The following is a 26,273-nucleotide window of genomic DNA, read 5'->3' on the forward strand; positions in this document are numbered from 1 at the left end:
CCTTCGTTGCCCTTGTGCATCGATGAGCCTTGGATGCCCAACAACCTGTCGCCAGTTTGTGGTTTGTCCCTCCTCGAAGCACTGTCAATAGGTACTCACCACTGCTGACTGGGAGCACCTCACACGCCTTGCCGTTTCAGAGATTCTCTGACCCAGTCATCTGGCCATAACAATTTGGCCCTTGTCAAAGTCGCTCAGGTCTTTACTCCTGCATTTCTCCTGCATTCAACACGTTGACTACGAGAACTGATTGTTCGCTTACCATCTAATCTACCCAGACCTTGACATGTGGCCTTGTTAGGAGATGATCAATGTTATTCCCTTCACCTGTGAGTGGTCATTATGTTTTGGCTCATCGGTGTATTTCAGATTTTGCACTATTTCTGGGTCTCTAATCAAATAAGCAAATTTGTGCCAGCATTGACCATGTTAATTTGTACAAAAGGTCAATTTTTCCTGCTTCCAATGAATCACACAAGATGCTCTTTGTAACATTCTCAAATCATGCTGGATAACATGAATCATCAGGTTTTACACGTGGAATCCATGCCAGCTCGAGCGCATGTTGTCATTAACACAAAAGGGGGACATATCAATCTTGAAACATTCTAACACGTTTTAATTCAACTTTTCACTCTACTGTAATTGTTATACTGATGATATAATTTGTAAGAAACATTCTGTATTAATTGGTAAAAAGAAAAAGAGAAGCATTTACACTAGTGCTCTCAGACTTTTGGACCCCACTGTAATATACTCTGAATGAAAATGTACATTGAAATGTGCATTGTTTTTCAGCATTATACAACTACACTGTCTATGCTCCCGTCACTGTCAAACTGGATTAAAGTGTCTCCACACCAAATGCTTTGAGCCTCACGGCAATAATGACTTCTCTACAATAACAATTGTCTTAGTGTGGGTGGAACAGATAATAAATGGCAGGCAGTCATTAGAAATTAACTGCCACACACCTCACATCTCTGGTACAACCTTACAATATCTGAGTTAATTTAATTCCTCTCGGTGCAGTGTGACCTTCAGAAACACTGTATAAGAACCCCTGCTGAGAGTCCCGCAATGAAATTTCCATAATTATGACAATGATGTACACAAAAAGCCAAGTTTGTTTTGTGTTTGCAAGAATGCAGCATCCAACGGATTCAGTAAGTCAAGAATGAATCTGAGATACAAAGAGATGCACCATGAAAACGGTCACATACTAAGAGATAAATGCTGAGAGAGTTGATGAAAAACACATTCACAAACAAATACACACATTACATTAGAAAATCAATCCACATTCCTGCACTTTCCTCTGAAAGTCAACATGAAAGAAAAATGGACTCTATTTTCTTTTTTAATACACATTCCTGGTCTTATTGTGCATGGTGCACTTTATTCTAAAGAAATGTTTGTCTTTGTAATCTTTCATTAGAATGTAATACTGTAACTTGCTTACTCGCCTCTGAAATTACATTTAGGCTGACGTTACTAAGCCCTCTTATTTTTTAACCTCTGCCATCCAATCACTATGACATATACTGCAAAGATCACTTTGAACAATCCAATCAATATCTGTTGGATAAAATCCCACCCTATGTTTTTTTCCCCTTGAATATCCTATTTCACTCTGCACATTTGGGAAGTAAAATAGGTTGCAAACCACATTTCATGTTGACTTAAAATGGCAGTAGAGAGAGATTTTCTCTTTTGTATAGACAGTATCAAGCAGGTATTCTCAAGAAATGGATGCACCAAAGACACTTGAGGTGGAAGACTGCATCAAATACCTTTCACAAAAAAGGATATGTTTTGAATCACATCAAATTTCAACCATTTTCAACCAGATGTGCACTTATGGGAGATTCAGCAGGTTAAAGTGGATTATTATGGATTGATATAATTGACCCTTCGCTAAGCCCCGCCTTAAAAGCATTTCTAACTAATCCTGTCTTAGCAACTGTCGCCGGCCGCCATTTCTCTGACACGCGTTTGCTATTTTCCAATGAGAGTCTGCAGGAGTGATATGTTATGATCCAAAAAATTTTAAAAACCGTTGTTGCTGGTTCACTTGTAATAGTGACACAAAGAACCCAGAGAGGATAGACACAGTGTTTTTCTTTCTTTTTTTAAAACTTGAAATAAATCTTAAGAAGAGCATGCTATGGATTAAACTGTGTCATTCCTCATTCCCAAATGAACACATATAACATCAGCAAGGACACCTACATTTGCTCACATATAAATTAAAGCTTAACCTAAAATTAATTCATTTAGGTATTGATTTCAGGTCTTAGTAAAGGCAATAGTAAATAAAGTGTTAACAGGATCGTAGTGAATGTGTTATGAGTTATATGTTCACTTACAATAATGTTATCAGGTGTTTAATCACCATTAAATTATGCTTTTCTCTTTTCAAGTGACTGTGATAATCATTTGCTTCAATTCTGATTCAGTCTTCCCAGTTTTCAGTCAAATTACTGTGTAATTTAACAATTTAATTTACAAAAAACATCATAAATATGCCTTGATAGATATGCCTTACAATGTCACTCTTCAGTCCATTCCAAGTAAGAATATAATCAATTTTGTTTATGAGAATATTTAGCAAAATCCAAGTCTTTCATGGCAATCTTCCATTCGTTCCTGTGTGTGGTTCTGCAGAGCTTGTCAGAGCGAGCAACCATAACTAAGGGAGGCAGAGCTTGGCGAACCTTAACAGGCAACTTCGTCTCAAAGAATCATAAAAATGCACTTTACTGGTGAAATAAACACTAATGATGACTTTTATTCATTTTCACGCAGATCATGAGTAAAACAGACATTATTAGTTCATTAACACTTCTTTTTCGCCCTCTTCCTCACAAAATGCTATCTTACACATCAAAACACTTTTAATGTAGCGCATGACTTGTAAGGCGATACATTTTAACATTTGCATTACATTACAAACTACATTTAGAATATCAAATTGCACTGTAGCTCAACTGATAGATTGTTACGCTTGCGATGAAAAGAACCAGGGCATGATTCCTGAAGGGCATGCGATTTTTTTTTTCAGCACCAATCTGCCCTAATCTCCTTAGTAAATAAGTTTCCCATATACATTTTCTTAAAGTAGTTATTGTGAAATTTAAGTTCTATGTTCTATGATGGCACACTCACGGCAGTCGGCCTCATCTGATTTGTCCTTGCAGTCAGGATCTCTGTCACACCTCCAGGCCAGCCTCACACACTCCCCACTGCCACAGCGGAATTCTCCAGCACTGCACTGTAGCCTGCGGGCAGGGGGTGGAGCTGCCTCTCCAGACCTGCCCCCACATCGCCCCGCCCACTCATCAGAGCCATCAGAGCAGTCGGGGTCGCCGTCACAGGTCCAGGGCTGCGGCACACACTCTGAACTGTTACAGTGAAACTCATGCGGTCCACAGGTGGGCGGAGTGCACTTCTCTTCATCACTGCCATCTCCACAGTCATCATCACCGTCACACACGTACACTGGTGCTAAACATTTACGGTTGTGACACTGGAACTCTCCTGCCGAGCAGGACCTGGCATCTGTAGATGAGAAAACAGACAGATGATTAAGAAACATTTTTGACATGTACAGAGAAACTTGATTGAGGTAAAATGTTATGTAATCAGATGCTAAAACAACTTATTATTCATTGTGATCTATTCAAATTTTAAGTCTTTAAATTTAAAAATTACAGTTACATCCCTGGTACTTTGGGCCTAAGGTAGGACAATGTGACATCTTGAAAAGTTCAGTAACCATTTTAAATGGTTATGATTACAAATAAATACAAATATATCTAAAAATCCTGAGATTTTTAGGCACAAATTGAACCTTATGGAACCAAATGTTTTCATGCCTCAAACTAACTCTGAATATTTTTCAGAGATTCGGTGCTATAAACATTTCGGACTAGTTATTTTTTGGAAGCGCTCAATGTACCAACTTGGTACCTTGGAAACACTACTTTATTTCTTGGTGAACTGAAAAAGTCTGTACCCTGAATTGTGAAGGAGCCAGCTAATCTTATTGGAACTGGCCATTTCAGCTCTTGCCATCAGAGAATCGCGGTCACAGCTATACTGAGGCGGTGTTAATGTCACAGCGTTCAAAACAAGGGCTTTTAGAGTTAACATGTAATGACGGAATGATGAACAAAATGAAGGACAGACAAGAGAAGCAGAAGGCAGTAGAGAGAGCAGAGCAGGTTGTAAAAACAAGTGAGAGAGGGAGATACTGCATACCACAGCTTTAAATTCTGACATTCATGGACTGGAAGATTCATGTTCAACTGAGATTCAAGACACACATGCACACACACACACACACACACACAGAATACATAAAGAGATGGTAAAAGATGGTAATGTGATAAAGGGATCTTGGATCTTACGATATTACAAAGAAAGGTAAACTGAAGGATTCTAAATGCAGATCAAAGTCAAGATTGAATGGGATCTCTGAGAAAGAGGCTGAAGATAGAGCTTAGTGGAACACAGGAGTTAGATCATAATAGGGAGGGAAAAGGAAATTAAGACAAAAAAGAGAAGTAAAAAGATTGGGCTGCATGTACTATTGCAGTGCTTTTCAAATGGTTTTGCTTTAGGAGCCAGAGTTTATTTTGATCCAGCATTGCAATCAGCACAAACCATGTTTATCCTTGTTGCAAGTGAATCTATATTTATTGTAGTCTGGGTCATATTTTTATTTTACCTTGTATAGTTTTGTTCATGGTTTTTGAGGATAAGCATATATTACATAACCTGTCCATGCGGGCATCTGCCTAATTTGGAAACCTTCTACCAAGTGACAAATACATTTGTGCCAAAATACTGTAGAGTTTGATTGGACAGATGGCCTGGTATGTCAAAAAATATGGGAAGCATTTTCGCCTCCCTTTTAAAAGTTATTATGCTATCCTAACTAACTGATTATATACAGCATGGTTAGTTGCATTATTATTTGCATTTAGCATAGAACGGAACTTTGACTCACCAACTGAAAACTACTGGTCTATTGACAGTACAGTACTGTATTTTGCAGTCTAAAAACTAGGAACAAAAACAAAAAGTGAAAACTATCACATTTTTTTTCCAGAAAGCACTCTACCTCAGTGGTGTCAAACACACAGTGGAGGAGTCTAATCCGACCCACACGGCAGCATTCGGCACTCGCTGTCTCGTGATTACGCCCTGAAACTGGAACCCTATTCGGATGGGACTAGTTTTGCCTGAGGAGGTAAGGGAAATTCGTATTTCACAGACATACTTTGTGATTTTAATCCCGTCCAAATCTGACAAGTCTGTGTTATTCTCACACAACCTCTGTAAAAATTCCAGATCAAATTACCTACTGTTTTTCGGCTAACTCAAGGATCCTCTGAGAGATCTAATCCTGTCCAAATGCAAATGGCTGTGATTGCTGATATTGAATTTTCACAATGCTTCTCCTCATGTATTTTGACCTACATGAACTACTGTAAAGATTGTACTTATGCACGCCAGTCTTCTGCCTGCTGCGTGCCTTTCAATTTGGGTGTTGATTTTTTGCCATCCGACGAAAAAATACTAAAATAAAATTAACAAGGAAAGCCAAATCGATGAAACTGATAAAACTGGCCACTGTATTAACAGGTGAGATACTCACCTTAATTTCTCTGCTCAATTACGTAATGTTACAATTATATTTCACAAATAAGTATTGTTTATTTCAGTGGGTTTATTATAAGCAGCCACTTTTATAAATTTGGTTCGACATGTTGTGCATTCTGAGATGCTATTCTGCTCACTACAATTGTACAGAGTGGTTATCTGAGTTACCGTAGCCTTTCTGTCAGCTCGGCCCAGTCTGGCCATTCTCCGTTGACCTCTCTCATCAACAGGTGTTTCCATCCGCTGAACCACCGCTCACTGGATGTTTTTTGTTTTTGTCATCATTCTGAGCAAACTATAGAGACTGTTGTGCATGAAAATCCCGGAAGATCAGCAGTTACAGAAATACTCAAATAAGCCCTTCTGGCACCAACAATCACACCACGGTCTAAATCACTGAGATCAAAAAATTTTGCCCATTCTAATGTGAACATTAACTGAAGCTCCTGACCCATATATGCATGATTTTTATTCTTGTATTCATTGCACTGTTGCCACACAATTGGCTGATTAGATAATCGCATGAAAATGTGTACAGGTGTACCTAATAAAGTGCTCAGTGAGTGTGTATTACTTGAAATCATCATTGAGTGGTTTAAAAAACTTATTTTACTGATCTCATGTAGATTCTATTCATAGAATGAGGCATGTTCAAAAACAGTATATTATTTCTCAATGGTTTCAAACTTCTTTCTAGCTCTGAGCAAAAAACTAAGAACTTCACCAAGAGTGTATCAGAGCCTTAAGAAAGAGAGTCATAGAGATTTTGAACAACACGTGGATGAGTAATTGATGACAGAACTTTAATTTTTGGGTGAACTACTCTTTTAAATCTTACAGACATGGACCAAATGCAACAAAAGTTAAAAAGTAGAGATCTGGAATCTGAGGAATGAATGGGCCTGCATTCAATTTCTGCAGCTTTCAGTAGCAGGACTCTTAGATAGCTACAGTATACTCAGTCTAATAAGGAGTCCCAGTGGTGCTTGATGTTGGAGCAAAGCCAGTTTAACCCAGTTCCCAGGAAACCCCACTGCTGTGATGGACAGTTTCTGATTAGTAGAGGTGAAGCTGTGGGCCGTGTCTAGCCTGAGGGGAGTGAGAAATAACGGACCAGTCCACCCACATTAGCTTCTAGTGGCCAGCAGAATTCACCAGAGTGAATGTTTTTGCACATGTACCAGGAGAGGGGCAAACTTTTATGCTCTTGGGCACAAGTGTATTCAAAAGTGGGGCAAAAACATGTTTGAGTAATTCCACGCAACAGTTTACTAACCCACAGACATACTCACAAACGCAAAAATCTCGAATAGCACAGAACATGTTTAGATGGCACTTCTGACTTTTGCCAGAGAAAAGATCCCCTTAAAAACAACCTAAAACATACAGTACAGTGAATTATGCCATAGCAAAGAGGCGAACAAACCACCCTTAGAATTCCCATTCATTTTTATTTTTCACAGTTAATTGCATCTATGCACAATGGAGCACCAGGTTAAATTAAACAGTTAAGGAATATTCTGGGTTTAATACAGGTTAAGTGGTAGTATGCCATAGATGATCCCAACAAAGCTTAACTTTTTAACCCGGAATATTCCTTTAAGGATTTGTTTTGAACAGTATTAGGAGTATAAAGCACAGTTTTCAGTATGTGTATTCCATTTAAAACATATTAAGGTATCTTTTTGTGTATCTTGTGTCTTTGTGCAGCTAATCGGTCAGAAACATTACCTGAACTATGACTTTTGTCAGCAAACAGTGAGTGTAGCACAACCTGTGAATATATTTGAAATGCTGAGTGATTTGTTGCATATGATTTTACATGATGAGCAATTTAAGCTTCTAGAGGGGCTGGTAATCAAACTGCTCCAGAGAATCATGCATAATTCAATATGTGGAAGACTCAATTAACCAAGCGCCAAAGTGCGACTGACTTTAATAAGTTGCCCGCTGCTCGCTAACACTGGTGATTAGGAGAGATCCAAAGAGGAAAGAATTTAAGGTTTCTGGAAGAGTGTTGTACCAGCACAATGTGTTTTTGATGAATGACTAGCAGGGTGTGTATTTCTGTACACTGCATGTAAATGTAATTTATGTACAGGGAGAGATTTGATGGATATTTAGTGATGCTCATTTAGCTTGATTGGTAGAGCATGCCACTAGCAACACCAAGGTCCTAGGTTTGATTCCCAGGAACACACATATTTATAAAATGTATACCATGAATGCATTGTAAGTTGCTTTGGATAAAAGTGTCTGTCAAATACATCAATGTAAAAGAGAGAAGAGTATGACTAGAGATAGTAATGAGAATTGCAATTTAGCACCTACTACTACAAGTGTCTTCTTAGAGGGTTTACCATTTAGCATAAACGCATTGTGTAGCTATTGGGTAGCTATCAAAGTAAGATTGAGCCCATCATTAATAAAATTCCACACATCCCCTCTCTGGAATACTTGATTCTGATAGGTCAATACCGTCATAAATAATTATATGGCAAACTCCTGCACCCTTGAATCTAATAACTGGTCGATCCTCCTTTGGCAGCAATCACCTCAACCAGGTGTTTCCGGTAGCTGTGGTTTAGAGCTACACGTTCAGAAGGAATTTTGGACCATTCTTCCTTACAGAACTGATTCAGCTCAGCCATATTCTTAGGATATCTGGTGTGAATGACTCTCTTGAGGTCATTCCACAGCATATCTATTTGTTTAAGATCTGGGCTCTGACTGTGCCACTCCAAAAGGTGGATTTTCTTTTTTTTAATCCATTCTGTAGTGGATTTACTTCAATGTTTAGGGTCATTGTCCTGCCGCATAAACCAACGTCTACTGAGCTTCAGCTGGCGCACAACCACCCTGACATTATCCTGCAGGATATCTTGTTAAATTTGGGAATTCATTTTTCCCTCGATGATGGCAAGCAGTCCAGGTCCCAAAGTAGCAAAGCTGCCCCAGATGATGATGCTCCCTCCACTGTACTTCATTGTTGGGATGATGTTTTCATGTGTGTATGTGGTGCCCTTTTTACGCCATATGTAGTGCTGTGTGTTCTTCCCAAACAATTCAACCTTAGTTTCATCAGTCCACAAAAAAATTCCCACTAGCATTGTGGCAAGTGTCAAGGTGGTCTTTGGCAAACTTCAGGAGTGCAGAAATTATTATTATTATTATTATTATTTTGAAAGCAGCGGCTTCTTTCGTGGTGTCCTTGTTTTCCATATAGTATGACTCCTTCAAGTCTTCAGCTGTCACTCTAGGGTCCTTTTTACCTCATTGATCATTCTGCGATGTGCCCTTTGAGTCATCTTGGCAGGACAGCCACTTCTAGGGAGAGTAGCCACAGTACCAAATCATCTCCATATATAGACAGTTTGTCTTACTGTGGACAGATGAATATTTAAGCTCTTCAAGATAACTTTGTAACCCTTTACAGCTTAATGCAAAGCAACATTCTTGATCGTAGGTCTTCTGAGATCTCTTTTTTTGTGAGGCATGGTCCACATCAGCAGATGCTACTTGTGAATAGCAAACTAAAAATTTTTGAGTGCTTTTTATAAGTCAAAGTTGCTCTAACCCACATCTCCAATCTCGTTTCATTAATTGGATGCCACTTTCGCCAACTCCTGACTCTAATTATCTTTTGTTGATGTATTTAGCCAAGGGGTTCACTTACTTTTTCCATAGCACTTTGAATGTTTAATGGGATATGCTCAGTAAAGACATGAAAGATTATAATTTTTGTGTGTTGTTATCTTAAGCACATTGTGCTTTGTCTTTACTTGTGACTTTAATGAAGATGAGATCACATTTTATGACCAATTAATGCAGAAAAACAGCTAATTCCCAAAGGTTCACTTACTTTTTCTTACCACTGTATCTCATACAGTATCACTCTGCAGTCTCTTTTGCCTCACATGATAAGATAATTGATCACACTGTCGAGGTTTATTTTGTGATAATGACCAGATGGCTGTACATCATCCCTTACTAATTTGATAATGCATTCAGCTAATGCCCAAAGTATACTTCGGTCAGACGTGAACGCTAGGTGTCTGTTTACTAGACGCATGACACAAATTTCGTCATCAGCAGAGTGCTTGAGCATTGAACCCGCACCTGATTTTTCTAACCGCGCGTCTTTGAACACACAGTATGTTCATGTGTCTTGAATTATTTGCAGTTATCGCAGTTGAGTAATTGCTGTCATGAAGAAGCGCTAGAAGACGTAATTGCTGCTAAACAACAGGAGACGAATGAAGAAACAACAAGAGTGGATGTGCACATCAGGAGTGCCTGTGTGAGGAGGACAGAAGATTTGTATAAAGAAGCTGCATTTGTATAACTCATGTCTTAAGGAATATAAAGACATATTTATGGGTGATGCTGAAGAAAAATGGTCCAGTCTCTCATCGCAGTCTTGGCGTGCATGCGCCAACCGCCTGTGTAAGCACGCACAGTCAAATGAAGTATACTTTGCAAGGCAAGCATTCGACTGTACGCAGACACTAAGCATTCACATCAAAATCGAAGTATCCTTTGGGCTTAATAATAACAATGCAGTACTCTCAGCACCATTTTACACTTTGTATCACATTTGAATTTATTCCACAGATTTTCTTTCACAATCAGTGCAGAAAATATGCACAAATTCAGTGTGGGGATGATGAAATCATACACCCCAGCCATGATCAGCTACAGCTGAAGTCAGAAGTTTACATACACTTAGGATGAAATCATTCAACTAATTTTTTTTAACCACTCCACAGATTTCATATTAGCAAACTTATATTTCAGATTTCACATTAGCATATTATAGTTTTGGCAAGTTGTTTAGGACATCTACTTTGTGCATGACACGAGTCATTTTTCCAACAATTGTTTACAGACAGATTGTTTCACTTTTAATTGACTATATCACAATCTCAGTGGGTCAGAAGTTTCCATACACTAAGTTAACTGTGCCTTTAAGCAGCTTGGAAAATTCCAGAAAATGATGTCAAGCCTAATTTAGCTTCTGATAGGAGGTGTACTGAATTGGAGGTGTAGCTGTGGATGTATTTTATGGCCTACCTTCAAACTCAGTGTCTCTTTGCTTGACATCATGGGAAAATCAAAAGAAATCAGCCAAAACCTCAGAAAAAAAAAATGTGGACCTCCACAAGCCTGGTTCATCCTTGGGAGCAATTTCCAAACACCTGAAGGTACCACGTTCATCTGTACAAACAATAGTACGCAAGTATAAACACCATAGGACCATTCAGCCATCATAACGTTCAGGAAGGAGACGTATTCTGTCTCCTAGAGATGAACATAGTTTGGTGTGAAAAGTGCAAATCAATCCCAGAACAACAGCAAAGGACCTTGTGAAGATGCTGGAGGAAACAGGTAGACAAATATCCATATCCACAGTAAAATGAGTCCTATATTGACGGAAGAAGCCACTGCTCCAAAAACACCATAAAAAAGCCAGACTACAGTTTGCAAGTGCACGTGGGACAAAGATGTTACTATTTGGAGAAATGTCCTCTGGTCTGATGAAACAAAAATTGAACGGTTTGGCCATAATGACCATCGTTATGTTTGGAGGAAAAAGGGTGAGGCTTGCAAGCCATAGAACACCATCCCAACCATGAAACATGGGGGGTGGCAGCATCAATGTTGTGGGGGTGCTTTGCTGCAGGAGGGATTGGTGCACTTCACAAAACAGATGGCATCATGAGGAAGGAAAATTACGTGGATATATTAAAGCAACATCTCAAGACATCATCCATGAAGTTAAAGCTCGGTCACAAATGGGTTTTCCAAATGGACAATGACCCCAAGCATACCTCCAAAGTTGTGGCAAAATGGCTTAGGACATCAAAGTTAAGGTATTGGAGTGGCCAACACAAAGCCCTGACTTCAATCCAATAGAAAATTTGTGGGCAGAACTGAAAAAGCGTGTGCGAGCAAGGAGGCCTACAAACCTGACTCAGTTACACCAGTTCTGTCTGGAGGAATGGGCCACAGTTCCAGCAACTTATTGTGAGAAGCTTGTGGAAGGCTACCCAAAACTTTTGACCCAAGTTAAACAACTTTAAATAAAGTAGTGATCCTAACTGACCTTAGATGACTGAGATTACATGTCAGGAACTGTGAAAAAACTGAGTTTAAATGTATTTGGCTAAAGTGTACATTAACGTCTGACTTCAACTGTACATCCAGTTGTCTAATGACCATATCACAAGGTGCCTACTTTCCGAAGAACAGAGGCTATGGTTTCAACCAGTGATGGAATTACCTGCCAATTCCAATCAGAACAGCAGACTCATTGGCTACAATTTCAATTTTGATTTTTCAAGATTCACCTTGTCAACAATCAAAATGCCCTAATTCTACCATAAACATTTCTCTTTTATATTATACACTTATTCAATTGTGATAGTATTGGCACTCTGTACTTTATTCGTAGTAGCTGACTTAACTTAGAACTTAACTAGTATCTTTTGTCAACCTGGTCTCAAAGAATCACGTTACAATGTCTAAAATTATTTGCAAAATCATTTTTACATGGCTCATTATACATTGCTGCAGTTTCCTTGTGAAATAAACACTAGAGCAAAAAAAAAAAAAAAAGAAATAAAAAAAAAAGCTTTCACACAAATCACAAATAAAACAGACATCATTAGTTCAGAAACACGTACTTTTTGCCCTGTTCCACACAATGCTATCTTAAGACTTCTAAGCTCTTTTACAATAGCACATTACTTTTAAGACGATCCGTTTTATCATTTGCATTGCATAACCAACTACATTTACAAGCTTGTTTAGACATGAACAAATTGCACAGTAGCTCAACTGATAGAGTGCACTTCTAATGCAAAGGAATGGGATATGAATCCTGAAGAGCACATCAGCTGAAAGTGTCAAACAAGAATCACAAAATTAGGAGGATGCTTCAGCAATTAAATTTTTCATCTTACATTTGCTTTTATGACACTATTTGTTTTTTATTTTTTTGTTATTAACAATTTTTATTGATTCCATGCAGCAAATCAAATAGACACAACAGAAAATGCAAAATCAAACCACATGAAATCACAACTTTTCCCCCCAAATATTAATCCCCCCACCCGACACAAACAAGCACTCCAGTGGTCAAAAGCCAACTGACAGAGACACACAAATAGACAATAAAACAGCAGAAAATATTTAGAAACATAAAAAACAAAAAAAAACACTGGTCTCTCTCCGCTGTCCCTCCCCGAGAGCCTTCCAAAAAGGCTAGATAGCTTCCCCATTTCCTGATGTATATATCCAGGTTGCCTAGCCTTCTATATACCATCACCTCAAATGCCTGCCACCCTGCCCAACTTGACACACCACTCACGAAATGAGGGCACATCAGTCGACCTCCGTCCCCTGAGGATTTCCCACCTGCCAATCATCATGCCGGTCAAGACCCAGCTCTCCATATATCCATCACCCATATTCAGGACCGACCCATCACCCAAAATTCACAGTCTGGGGCAAAATGAAAATTGAGTGTCCACTACGTCACACATGAAGCTCTGAACCCTCAACCAAAATTCTTGGATCTTAACACATCCCCAAAAAAGATGGGTTATGTCCCCATCTTCTGATTGGCATTGCCAGCAGGTGGGTGTGTCTTTAAGACCAAGCCTATACAATCTAGAGGGGGTCCAATTGAATCAATGCAAAATCTTAAATTGCATCAGACGCACCCTTGTGTCTCTAGATGCAGACTTCACGTTTTTTAGAATCCTAGCCCACACTCCCTCCTCCAGTACTAAGTTTAAATCTTTCTCCCATAATCTCTTGAGAGAAGTTGAAGCTCCATCCCCAAGACTCTGAATTAACAGGGAGTAATACACTGATGCCTCATGAACTTTTCCAAAAGCAGCAATCACCATTTCCAGAGTATCTGCCGCTTTAGGTGGGTGTATGCTACTTCCACAAATAGTACAGAGCAAGTGGCGCAGCTATAAATACCTAAAGAACTGAGATCTGGGAATCCTAAAATGTTAAACCATATTTTCAAAGGATCTCAACAATCCACTCTCATATAGATCGCTGAGCGTATTTACCTCCCTCACAATCCACTCTGTCCAGCAGAAAGGAGACTTATTAATACGTAATTTTGGGTTCTGCCATATGCTCGAGGAAACATTTAAATAAATGTCCGAATTAAACACTCTGGACACTTTTGTCCATACCACGTGCAAATGTGAGATAACGGGGTGTGACTTAACTTCTCCCGTTAGTTTAATTGAAAGGCTTTGCAATGGCAAAATAGGGGCAAGAACTTTCTGTTTGATACAAAACCAGAGAGGGGCTCTCTCAGGTGGAAGCAACCAATGAGCCAAATGTCTGAGACCGAATGCATAATAATAAAACAAAATCTTGGGTAGGCCTAGCCCACCATTGTCAATCGGCCTATGTAACTTATTGAAATGTAATCTGGTACGCTTACCATTTCAAATGAAGGACTTCGCTATACTATCAAATTGCTTGAAATAAGAGAGGGGGACTTCTGCAGGGAGAGACTGTAGCAGGTAGTTGAATTTTGGAATACAATTAATTTTAATAACATTAAAGGGTTACCCTTTAACCTTCCCAATCATAGATAAATGTAATGAAGCCCAACTGCCCACATCGCTTGAAAAACTTTTTATTAAGGGGTCAAAATGAACTCCTACTAAATCACACAAATTTGATGGGAATAAGATTCCCAAATACTTAATGCCCTGTTTGGGCCACTGGAAGGTGCCTGGCTGAAAAGCCGTGGCAGTACGCTGTCAGAGCCAAAGCTTCGGATTTAAACCAATTGACTCTGTATCCTGAGAATTTAGAAAAGGAACTAATAATTCTGTGGAGGCAAGGCATAGATCTAGTGGGGTCAGAGACAAATAATAAAATATCATCTGCGTAAAGCAAAAGCTTATGCGCCATACCTCCCGCCACCACTCCTGGAAAATCATCTTCCTTTCTTATCGAGGCTGCTAATGGTTCCAGGGCAAGACAGAACAATAAGGGGGAAAGAGAGCAACCCTGCCGGGTGCCCCTATCCAGAGTAAAATAATCTGAAATTAATCCATTCGTTTGTACCGCCACTACCGTGTATCTATAAAGTAACTTAATTCATCCAATAAAAGTATTCCCGAACCCATATATTTCAAAAACCTTAAAAAGATAATCCCATTCTACCATATCGAACACCTTTTCGGCATCAAGTAAGATGGCTGCGACTGGAGTCTGATCATTCGCCACTGACCACATGATATTGATAAAACGCCTAATGTTATCAGAAGAGCTACAGCCCCGAATAAACCCTACCTGATCTATATGTATAAGAGATGTCATAACTTTACTTAAAATTTTAAGTAAATTTACAACTTACTTAATTGGCCAAAATTTTTGACAATATATTTACGTCTAGCTGGATCAAGGGAATGAAGATTCTTATAAACTTCTAACAAAAGTGGAGCCAGTTCTGTAGCATAAAATCTAAAAAATTCAGCGGCAAAGCCATCTTGCCTGTAGGCAAGGCCTTAATTACCTTGCCAAGCTCCTCCAAGGTTATATCAGAATCAAGAGAATTTTTTTGCTCAGTCGTCAGTTTAGGGAGATCTAATGGTTGCATAAAGTTTCTAATATCTTCATCAGTAGACAAAGACATGGAACTATAGAGATCAAGATAGAATTCTTTAAAAGCATTATTAATATCAATGGCCGAGGTAAATATATCACCACCAGCAGATTTCACTGAGGGAATGGTAGAAAAAGACTCACTCTGCTTTATATATCTAGCCAAAAGCTTCCCTGCCTTGTCCCCTGACTCAAAATATGACTGTCTTGCCCTGAATAGCCAAAACCCCACCTTCCGTGACAAAATAGTATTATATCTGTATTTCAATCGGGTCAATTCTTTGAGGCCATCAGACGACATTCGGCACTTCAGCTCTGCCTCAGCACATATAATATTCCCTTCCAGTTCCATGAGTTCTCATGCTTTGGACTTTTTGGTGAATGAGGCATACTGTGTGATCCGACCCATAAGAACTGCTTTAAGTGCCTCCCAAGCCACACCCACAGAGGATACTGAGGACCAATTGGTTTCCATATAAACATTGATTTCAGCCTTTAACATTTGTTGGAATTCAGGATTTTGCAAAAAGGATACATTAAAGCACCAACTATGTGATTTATTTTTCTCCGTATGTGGCAACAGCTCTAAACTCACCAGGGCATGATCTGAGACTGAGATGTTTCCAACTGAGTAATCAACAACAGATGAAATGAGGGACAGATAAAAAAAAAATAAATCTATTCTAGAAAAAATCTTATGGACTGATGAAAGAAATTTATAGTCCCTACCAGATGGGTTCAAATGTCTCCAAATATCTGTAAGACCAAGGTTTTTACACATTCGTGAAGCATCAATGTTGCTCTAGGAGGCTTACACACATTTGCTTCACTATGATCAAGGACTGAGTCCATCAAAAGATTAAAGTCTCCTTCCATTATTATATCATGAGGGGTGCCAGCGGCTTGCAACATCCCTTCATGGTCTATAAAAAAGCCCTGATCATCAGCGTTAGGTGCATAAATATTAGCCAAAATCAAACTTTGCCTCTGAATTTCTGCTAAAACAATGTAGATGCTTACTTATCAATGTAATGACTCCCCTGCTCTTACTTAAGCCAGCACTAAAGAAAACATGTCCACCCCATCTCTTCCCAAATTTTTCAGCTTCCTGAGGGGAAAGATGCATTTCTTGAAGAAACACAATATCACATTTCTTACGTTTAAGAAAAGAAATGACCTTCCTTTTTTTTATGGGGTGCCCCAACCTATTCACATTCCACGTGGAGAGAGACAGTCCAATCATATTAACATTTGACATTTTGACATGAGAAAAAATAGATTGTGTCAAAAATAAAATTATAAAGACCACATTCCAACATTAGAGCAACAATCAAACTCCGAACTTCTCCCCGATCAAAAAACACAGAAAAAAGAAAAACGTGCACATTAACCCCGCACACGACAGCACCAACCGGTGTCCATCCTTCTAAACTCAAACAGTCCATGTACGCCTACGAGAGCCCCCGCGACAACTTTGCCATCGGATTGCTCAAGTCTGGTGCTTCTATACAAATTTTGTGAGACAGAAAATAATCTATAAAACAAACTCCAGCCAATAGGAGGCATAAGCACAACGAACGTGTAGATTAATCCACATAACTGTTCCGAAGGTGTGTTCCTCCACAAAACAAACTCGGGCACAACCAGCACAAAAAGAAACAAAAAAAGGCGCCCAGTTTCCCCGGACAGTCAAGTGAATGTTCAGTGAGTCAGGCCCACTCACCTGTTACATGAGTGCAACATATGCCCTAATCACGCCAATGTTTTGCAAGAAATATTCCACAGAACAAACTCCAACCAATAGGAGGCATTAGCACAAAGAATGTGCAGATTCATCCACAAACTGTCCTGAAGGAGTGCTTCTACACAAAACAATCTCCAGCCACTAGGTGGAATCAGCACAAAAAGAAACAAAGAAGGCTCTCAGATTCCTCGGACAGTCAAGTGAATGTTCAGTGAGTCAGGTCCACTTGGCTGCATCACACAATGACTTACTCATTCCATTGACTTTATGAAGGACATCGCTTGCTGTGGGCATGTAAATATTTTGCAGCCATCCTTAGTATCTATTCTCAATTTGGCCAGGAACATCAGTGCAAAATCAACCTTCTGTTGATGTAAGAGTTTCATGCATTCCTTGCATCGATTACATTTCTCTCTCGTTGAATTCGCAAAGTCTGGGAACAAGAAAATGTTGTGGTTCTTCCAAGAAAGCCTTCCTATACTCCTCACCTCGCGTAACACGAGATCTTTATTGGATGATCTCAGAAATTTGATCGGGGCTTGTCTCCCTCCGCAGATCTCCGAGCCTGAACTCTATGAGCTTGCTCGATTTCCAGCTTATGGCCTATGTCGATCAGACTTTGGAAGAGCCCATCTAGGAATTTCACCATATCTCGGCCTTCTTCGCCCTCAGGAATTCCAACAGTTTGGACATTGTTTCGCTGGTTACGATATTCAAGGTCTTCCAACTTTTTTCCAGATGCCCTCCAAGTCTGTCTTGGTCGCTCGTAGATTAGCAGCTAATTCCCTCTCCGAGGACTCCAGATAATCAATCCGTTTCTCAAAATCTGACACTCTTGTAACCAACTCAGTGAATTTCGTCTCCATGGCAGTGATCGATTGACATATTACAGCAAGATCCTCCAAGTCAGCAACGACCTTCGTCAGCATCACCGACATGTTCGACAGTTGACGCTGAATCTCTTTCACCGCACTGGCCAAATTTAGTCCCGGCTTTCGGCCTGCTCAGGGGCTGCAGCTTGAGCACGTGAGTGTCTTTTAATGTCTCCAGAGCCTGAGGATTTTGAATTCTTTGACATATTGTCTTCCTAGAACAGTTAAGAATCAGAGTGTATCGATTCTCACCGGTTTATGAGATAAAAAGTATTAAAACTAGCAAAGTGCGCAGAGCTCGCCATTCACACGTCCGACCCTCGCATGGCACCACGCAACTCCTCTTATGACACTATTTGTTAAATTTAGGTTTAAGGTTTAGTGTAGCGAGGTAAGTTTTATTAATTTGAAACACTTATCTTAAAAGCCTCATCTGTTTGGGCAAATATTTAATTTGCTTTTAGCACCACACAGTGGACATTTCACCTCGAAACTGCTGCTATACGTGTAATGAACCACATAATATCATTTTGCTAAAATGACATGACAATCATGTAATTTTCATGAGATCAGGCTGATTTTGGTCCTGTGTTCATATTGCAGCTCAGTCTTATTCGTTGCTTCGCACTGAAATTTTATAACACTATATCAACAGAACACTCCAGCCTTTTTGAAGGTCAATTGATAAGAAAGCATCTGCCAAGAACATTAAGGTAAGTTATAAAAGCTGAGTCGAAATGTTGCTCATAATGAACACAGAAAGAAAGATAAGTAACCAAAGAATAAAATAACAAATATCTGGGAGACTGTGGAGAGTTGTTACACTTTTAATCCATTGGATATTTCTTAGGGTAGGTTTAATTTTGAAAGTGAACACATTCGTGTAATTAGACATTTGACACAAAACCTTATAGTTACTGAGATGTTTCCCTTGTGACAACTTGCCCTGATGTTCTCTGTAACAGACAATAAATACAAATATAAACAAATACTGGAAAAGGTGTTTGAGCTTTTAATCTCCATCTGTGGCAAATCAAGTCAATAGAAAATTGGATCTCTCTGTAGACCTGCATTGAGACGTACATAGCAGATGTGTGGTTGCCCCTGTTTGGCATCATCACAGTGGATTAAACTTATGAGGCTTTCAGCGGTGGATAATTAGAGGTGTATTACACCGCACAGACCTGGAGGAGCAAGGCAGGAAATCAATTATCATAAGGAGCCAGATAAAATATCACTCAGAGCCAGGGCTCCCGTTCACCTGGTTCAATACTGTGACATTGGCACAGACATGATGATCAAGAGTCTGAATGCCTGTACACCCAGTTAATAGTTAAAAGCATGATAATCTCTCTAAGAGGAAATGATAGATCAGTGCTGCCAAGTTGGACTGTAAGATGCATGAAATTGATGAGGGTGTTTGAACAAAATATTTTTTTAATAAAACACTTCAGAAAACAAGAGATTTTTAGTTAGGAAGTCCTCAACATTTTAGGGCAAAATGTAAACACCATACACGACAGCTTATAGAAAATGTGTAATGATTAATTAGGCTTTTTTTAACAGTTATGAGCTGTCATCCTCCCCACTGGTGTGAAAAAAAATAGTTTTAAGGGTGTTTATTTTGCTCTTTAATAGGGCAATTACCATGATGATTTACAGTACATCTTATGACATCTCAAGAGGCATTTGTTTTTCAGATGGGCTGATAATGTAATTTATTTAACGCAATCAATCACTTATAGGTAGCCCCAGATGGCATGTGCCAACATTTTTTTTTTAATTTTTTGTGCTGATTTTGAAGGGGAATCTGTAGAATTCTGTGTGTATGGATTTAAAGATGAAGTGTGCCATTTTTTATATTTAAATATTGCATATTACTTAATACGTAGAGCTTAGTGTGCAGAGACAACTTTAAGCAAGCCATTCATAGAAAAGATTTCTCAGAAAAGTGCAGTGGCTCTGTGCCACTATCCAAACATTGCTCAATATATTAGAGCATACCTACCATCACAATATAGCTACAATGGTTCAACCAGTGGTGGGAGTTAAGGGCAGGGCTAAATGGACATGTTTACCAATGGATGAATGGAGGGAGTGTTTGGGAAATCTGTTTGAAAACAGTCAAACTTTTTCCAGTAGTGCGCAACAGTCTGGTTCTAGAAGTAAAATCCCATTACATTTTTCCATAGGGGAATTGATTATTAAAAATAACTTATAAATCTTTAAAGACAGACCTACCGTGGGTTTTGAGATTATTAATTGGAGGTATATATTCAGTTCAAGCCATCAGTCTGTTATTTCAACTTCACTTAAAAAAAAAAAAAAAAAAAAAATGTAATAGTGAAATTCCTGGTGAAGAACTATACTACCCATGGTCCTAAGGGGAAAAATCTACCAAGAGAATCATGGCAAACAAACTGCAGGAAAAGAGCTCTGCAACAACCGCCCGTTTCCATGCAAATGACACAATAGATTTGGTCTCCCTAAACACTCAAACTACTATTTATTTTATTTATCTATTAATTTTAATATTTATATATTTAGCAGTTTACTTTAAATAAGGGCTGTAAATCGATTACCTTATTTACTTATTAATTATTAACATGATTTGTTTATATTAATTACATGATATTGTAATTAATCGTATATATACTGTATATTTCCATATTATTGAAGATACTATACTGTTAGCCTATCATTGGCCTACATTCAATGGCAATCCATTTTGCAACTGAATTTGTCAATCCGTCTGAGATAAATTTATTATAAGGGCTTTTCTAGGATGCTTTTGGAGTGTCTCACTTTGGTTGCATTGCGTCATAAACGTAGCAATTTTTGGCTGTAGTGTAGTCGTCTCAAGGCTCCTGCATTCGGAATAGCTCTCCATCCAGAAGTGTTTGACTGCAAGAACGCGTTCTCATCTTGTGCTGCCACTTGTGTCAAGCAAGCCTAAGTATGTTTTTTTCTCTGTGTAGTTGCATGTTGCCTATACAGCTGGAGTTTCACTTACTGCCCCCTGCTGAAAACAGGTTGTACTTCTAGCATGAATTGCTCCGATGGTAGGAATATTCTTTATTATGGATCGGAGACATAATTAATTGCGTTAATTTTTTTTTTACAGTGTTATATTTTTTTAACATAATTAATTGCACTGAATTAATGTATTAAATCATAAGCTTAAATTATATATACATTTATTCTATACTTATAATCAACAACTTGATTAAATTATTAATAATAATTAATTAATAGTTTATATTTTTCCATAATTTGTATGTGATTTCGTCATTTGCAATATTTAATGTGATTGTACTTCATTAAATCAGTAAAGACGTTAAGTACCTTTGTCTTTTTGTTTGATTTTAAAATAGTTTTTTGCTTCAAATCAAAATCTGTAATGTTGTGATTCATCTTGGAGCTGGATGGTTTGGTTCATGGCTTAGAACTCTTTTATGAAGTAATTTATGAAATCCCTATGTAAAAAAAAAAAAAAAAAAAATTATGGGGAAAATACTTCTGGAACCATGACAGCTGAAGAAGCATGATGGCTGAAAAAGTGGACAGACACTGTTGCCGTCTATTCCATTTGATGACACTAGTGGTGTAGAAATTGCACACTTCTATTTTAAATATGACAAAATGTCTTAACCCATTAATCGACCCACCTTAATTTAATCAGTGGAAAACTTCTACCAAAACACTTGAGATGTCTGTTACTTAGCTGAGAGTACTTCACTCTTAATGGTGTGAGCTGTGAGCACATTTAATAAACAAACATACAAGGGGTGGGGGATGTGCAGATCTTTATTATAGAGAGGTGTTTTAATTCTGGAAATTCTGCCGGCACAAACTGCATGTTGGTCTGCTTATGGGGAAAATTCCATGTTATTTTTTTCAAAATACAAATACATCCTAGGGATTAAGCTTATTTTGGTTATTTATATATTTTGAAATTATTTAAGCAGAAAAGAGTAGTTTAATTTACGTATTAAGCTGCTCATAGGAATCTTCAAAATCAGCATATTTTACCACCTGGAAGAATTACTTTAACTGGTTTAGAAGAGAGGAAGAAGGGAGACACTGATAGAATTTGGGGAAGAGAGAAAGACAGATGGGGAAACTGAGTGAGAGAGTGAGATGCAATTAATAAAGGACAGACAGTGTAGCAGACTGATAGCATGAAAGACAGATGAGAGAAAAGTGAGAGGCAGAAAGAGAACAATTTACACAGGCTCTTGAAAGTAGGGCAAAGGGATTCACAGTGGGGGTCTGTGAAGACATCTGATTGGCCGAAGCAGAACTACCATTTTTGATTGGCAGCACTCAAGCACCTCCCACCAAAAGTGTTGAGACAGTCAGTGAGTATGACATATGGGTATGAGCTCTGCCACTTTAACATCAATACCCTAGAGTAGTGGTTCTCAACCCTGTTCCTGGAGCCCCCCCCCCCCCCCAACACTACACATTTTGGATATCTCCCAAATCAAAAACACCTGATTCAACTCATCAGCTCATTAGTGGAGACTCCAAGACCTGAACTGGGTGTGTCAGAATAGGGAGATATACAAAATGTGCATTGTTTGGGGGATCCAGGAACAGGGTTGAGAACCACTGCCCTAGAGTCTAGGCCATTTATCAAGAAAACCTTGGACGAGGATGTCAAGGACGTATTTTCACCAGCTCTACTTTTCTTTGATGGTAATTGCTTGGAAGCACAGCCTATAATATTAATATTTTGGATTAAGATAGATTTAAACAATATACAGTCAGAAGTTTACATACAGGTTGAAGTCATTAAAACTATTTTTTTAACCACTCCACAGATTTAATATTAGCAAACTATAGTTTTGGCAAGTTGTTTAGGACATCTACTTTGTGCATGACACAAGTAATTTTTCCAAAAATTGTTTACAGACAGATTGTTTCACTTTTAATTGACTATATCACAATTCCAGTGGGTCAGAAGTTTACATACACTAAGTTAACTGTGCCTTTAAGCAACTTGAAAAATTCCAGAAAATGATGTCAAGCTTTTAGACAATTAGCCAATTAGCTTCTGATAGGAGGTGTACTGAATTGGAGGTGTACCTTTGGATGTATTTTAAGGCCTACCTTCAAACAACTCAGTGCCTCTTTGCTTGACATCATGGGAAAATCAAAAGAAATCAGCCAAGACCTCAGAAAAAACAATTGTGGACCTCCACAAGTCTGGTTCATCCTTGGGAGCAATTTCCAAATGCCTGAAGGTACCAAATTCATCTATACAAACAATTGTACGCAAGTATAAACACCATGGGACCATGCAGCCATCATACCGCTCAGGAAGGAGACGCATTCTTTTGCCTAGAGATGAACGTAGTTTGGTGCGAAAAGTGCAAAGGATCTTGTGAAAATGCTGGAGGAAACAGGTAGACAAGTATGTATATCCACAATAAAACGAGACCTTATCGACATAACCTGAAAGGCTGCTCAGCAAGGAAGAAGCCACTGCTCCAAAACCGCCATAAAAAAGCCAGACTACAGTTTGCAAGTGCATATGGGGACAAAGATCTTACATTTTGAGAAATGTCCTCTGGTCTAATGAAACAAAAATTGAACTGTTTGGCCATAATGACCATTGTTATGCTTGGAGGAAAAAGGGTGAGGCTTGCAAGCCGAAGAACACCATCCCAATCGTGAAGCATGGGGGTGGCAGCATCATGTTGTGGGGGTGCTTTGCTGCAGGAGGGACTGGTGCACTTCACAAAATAGATGGCATCATGAGGAAGAAAAATTATGTGGATATATTGAAGCAACATCTCAAGACATCAGCCAGGAAGTTAAAGCTCGGTCGCAAATGGGTCTTCCAAATGGACAATGACCACAAGCATCCCTCCAAAGTTGTGGCAAAATGGGTTAAGGACAACAAAGTCAAGGTATTGGAGTGGCCATCACAAAGCCCTGACCTCAATCCGTTAGAAAATTTGTGGGCAGAACTGAAAAACTATGTGCGAGCACAGAGGCCTACAGACCTGACTCAGTTACACCAGTTTTATCTGGAAGAATAGTCCAAAATTCCAGCAACTTATTGTGAGAAGCTTGTGGAAGGCTACCCAAAATGTCTGACCCAAGTTAAACAATTTAAAAGGCAATGTTACCAAATACTAACAAAGTGTATACAAACTTTTGACCCACTGGGAATGTGATGAAAGAAATAAAAGTTGAAATAAATCATTCTCTCTACTGTTATTCTGACCTTTCACATTCTTAAAATAAAGTAGTGATCCTAACTGACCTAAGACAGGGAATGTTTCCTATGATTAAATGTCAGTTTAAATGTATTTGGCTAAGGTGTATGTAAACTTCTAATTTCAACTGTATCACACTCTACACTGGTGGCCAAAAGTCAGTCAATCACAGATTTTGCTGTTTCGGAAGTAAATTGGTACTTTAATTCACCAAAGTGGCATTCAACTGATCACAAAGTATAGTCAGGACATTACTGATGTAAAAAAACAGCACCATTACTATTTGAAAAAAAAAAAAACATTTGTCATTTTTGATCAAATCTAGACAGGCCCCATTTCTAGCAGTCAACACTCCAACACCTCATCCTTGAGTAATCATGCTAAATTGCTAATTTGGTACTAGAAAATCACTTGCCATTATATCAAACACTGCTGAAAGCTATTTGGCTTGTTAAATGAAGCTTAACATTGTCTTTGTGTTTGTTTTTGAGTTGCCACAGTATGCAATAGACTAGCATGTCTTAAGGTCAATATTAGGTCAAAAATGGCAAAAAAAAGAAACAGCTTTCTCTAGAAACTCATCAGTCAATCATTGTTTTGAGGAATGAAGGCTATACAATGCTTGAAATTGCCACAAAACTGAAGATTTCATACAAAGGTGTACACTACAGTCTTCAAAGACAAAGGACAACTGCTCTAACAAAGACAGAAAGAGATGTGGAAGGCCAGATGTACAACTAAACAAGAGAATAAGTACATCAGAGTCTCTAGTTTAAGAAATAGATGCCTCGCATGTCCTCAGCTGACAGCTTCATTGAATTCTACCCGCTCAACACAAGTTTCATGTACAACAGTAAAGAGAAGACTCAGGGGAGCAGGCCTTATGGGAAGAATTGCAAAGAATAAGCCACTTTTGAAACAGAAAAACAAAAAGAAAATGTTAGAGTGGGCAAAGAAACATAGACATTGGACAACAGATAATTGGAAAAGAGTGTTATGGATCTTAACCCCATTGAGCTTTTGTGGGATCAGCTAGACTGTAAGGTGCATGAGAAGTGCTCAACAAGACAGCGACATCTATGGAAAGTGCTACAGGAAGCATGGGGTGAAATGTCACATGAGTATCTGGACAAACTGACAGCTAGAATGCCTAGGATCTGCAAAGTTGTCATTGCTGCACGTGGAGGATTTGTTTGAAGGGCCTTGGTAAGAGAGGTGAACAAGAACCCGATGGTCACTCTGGTTGAGCTCCAGGAAACCAGGCACAGCTCATCACCTGTGCAATACCATCTCAACGGTGAAGCATTGTGGTGGTAGCATCATGCTGTGGGGTGTTTTCAGCGGCAGGGACTGGGAGACTGGTCAGGGTTGAAGGAAAGCTGAATGCAGCAAAAAATAGAGATATCCTTAATGAAAACCTGGTCCAGAGCATTCAGGACCTCAGACTGGGCCGAAGGATCACCATCCAACAAGACAATGACCCTAAGCACACAGCCAAGAAATGCAAGAGTGGCTTAGGGACAACTCTGTGAATGTCCTTGAGAGGCCCACCCAGAGCCTGGACTCGAACCCAATCGAACATCTCTGGAGAGACCTGAAAATGGCTGTCCACCGACGGTCGCCATCCAACCTGACAGAGCTTGAGAGGATCTGCAGGAAATAATGGCAGAAATTCCCCAAATCCAGGTGTGCAAAGCTTGTCGCATCATACCCAAAAAGATTTGAGGCTCTAATCGCTGCCAAAGGTGCTTCATCTAAGGTTCTGAGTTAAAGGTCTGAATAATATGTCAATGTAATATTTCAGTTTTTTCTTTTTAATAAATTTGCAAAGTTATCAAAAATCTGTTTTTTGCTTTGTCATTATGGGGTATGGAGTGTAGATTGATGCGGATAAAAAAATAATTTAAAGCATTTTGGCATAAGGCTGCAACATAACAAAATGTGAAAAAATTAAGAGGTCTGAATACTTTCAGAATGCACTAATTTATTTTCCTGTCAAAATGCATTTATTTCCATCTTAGGAAAGAAAACAGAACAATACTGTATGTAACATTATAATGCTTTATTAAAAAAAATTCCAAACAAAGCCTTCCACAGTATAAAGAT

At 38.8% G+C, this 26,273-nt stretch overlaps 1 protein-coding gene across 3 annotated transcripts in view; it reads right to left on the minus strand.

The window, feature by feature from the left end:
* Positions 1–26,273, minus strand: part of LOC127442467 (low-density lipoprotein receptor-related protein 8-like) — a 162,511-nt gene that overhangs the window by 63,126 nt on the left and 73,112 nt on the right. For all 3 annotated transcript variants that reach the window (XM_051700521.1, XM_051700520.1, XM_051700519.1), the window contains one exon: positions 3,169–3,561. In XM_051700521.1, the coding sequence (XP_051556481.1) occupies positions 3,169–3,561 (393 nt within the window). The remainder of the gene's footprint in view (positions 1–3,168; positions 3,562–26,273) is intronic.

Source organism: Myxocyprinus asiaticus, chromosome 6 (assembly GCF_019703515.2).
Source record: "Myxocyprinus asiaticus isolate MX2 ecotype Aquarium Trade chromosome 6, UBuf_Myxa_2, whole genome shotgun sequence".
Lineage (NCBI taxonomy): Eukaryota > Metazoa > Chordata > Actinopteri > Cypriniformes > Catostomidae > Myxocyprinus > Myxocyprinus asiaticus.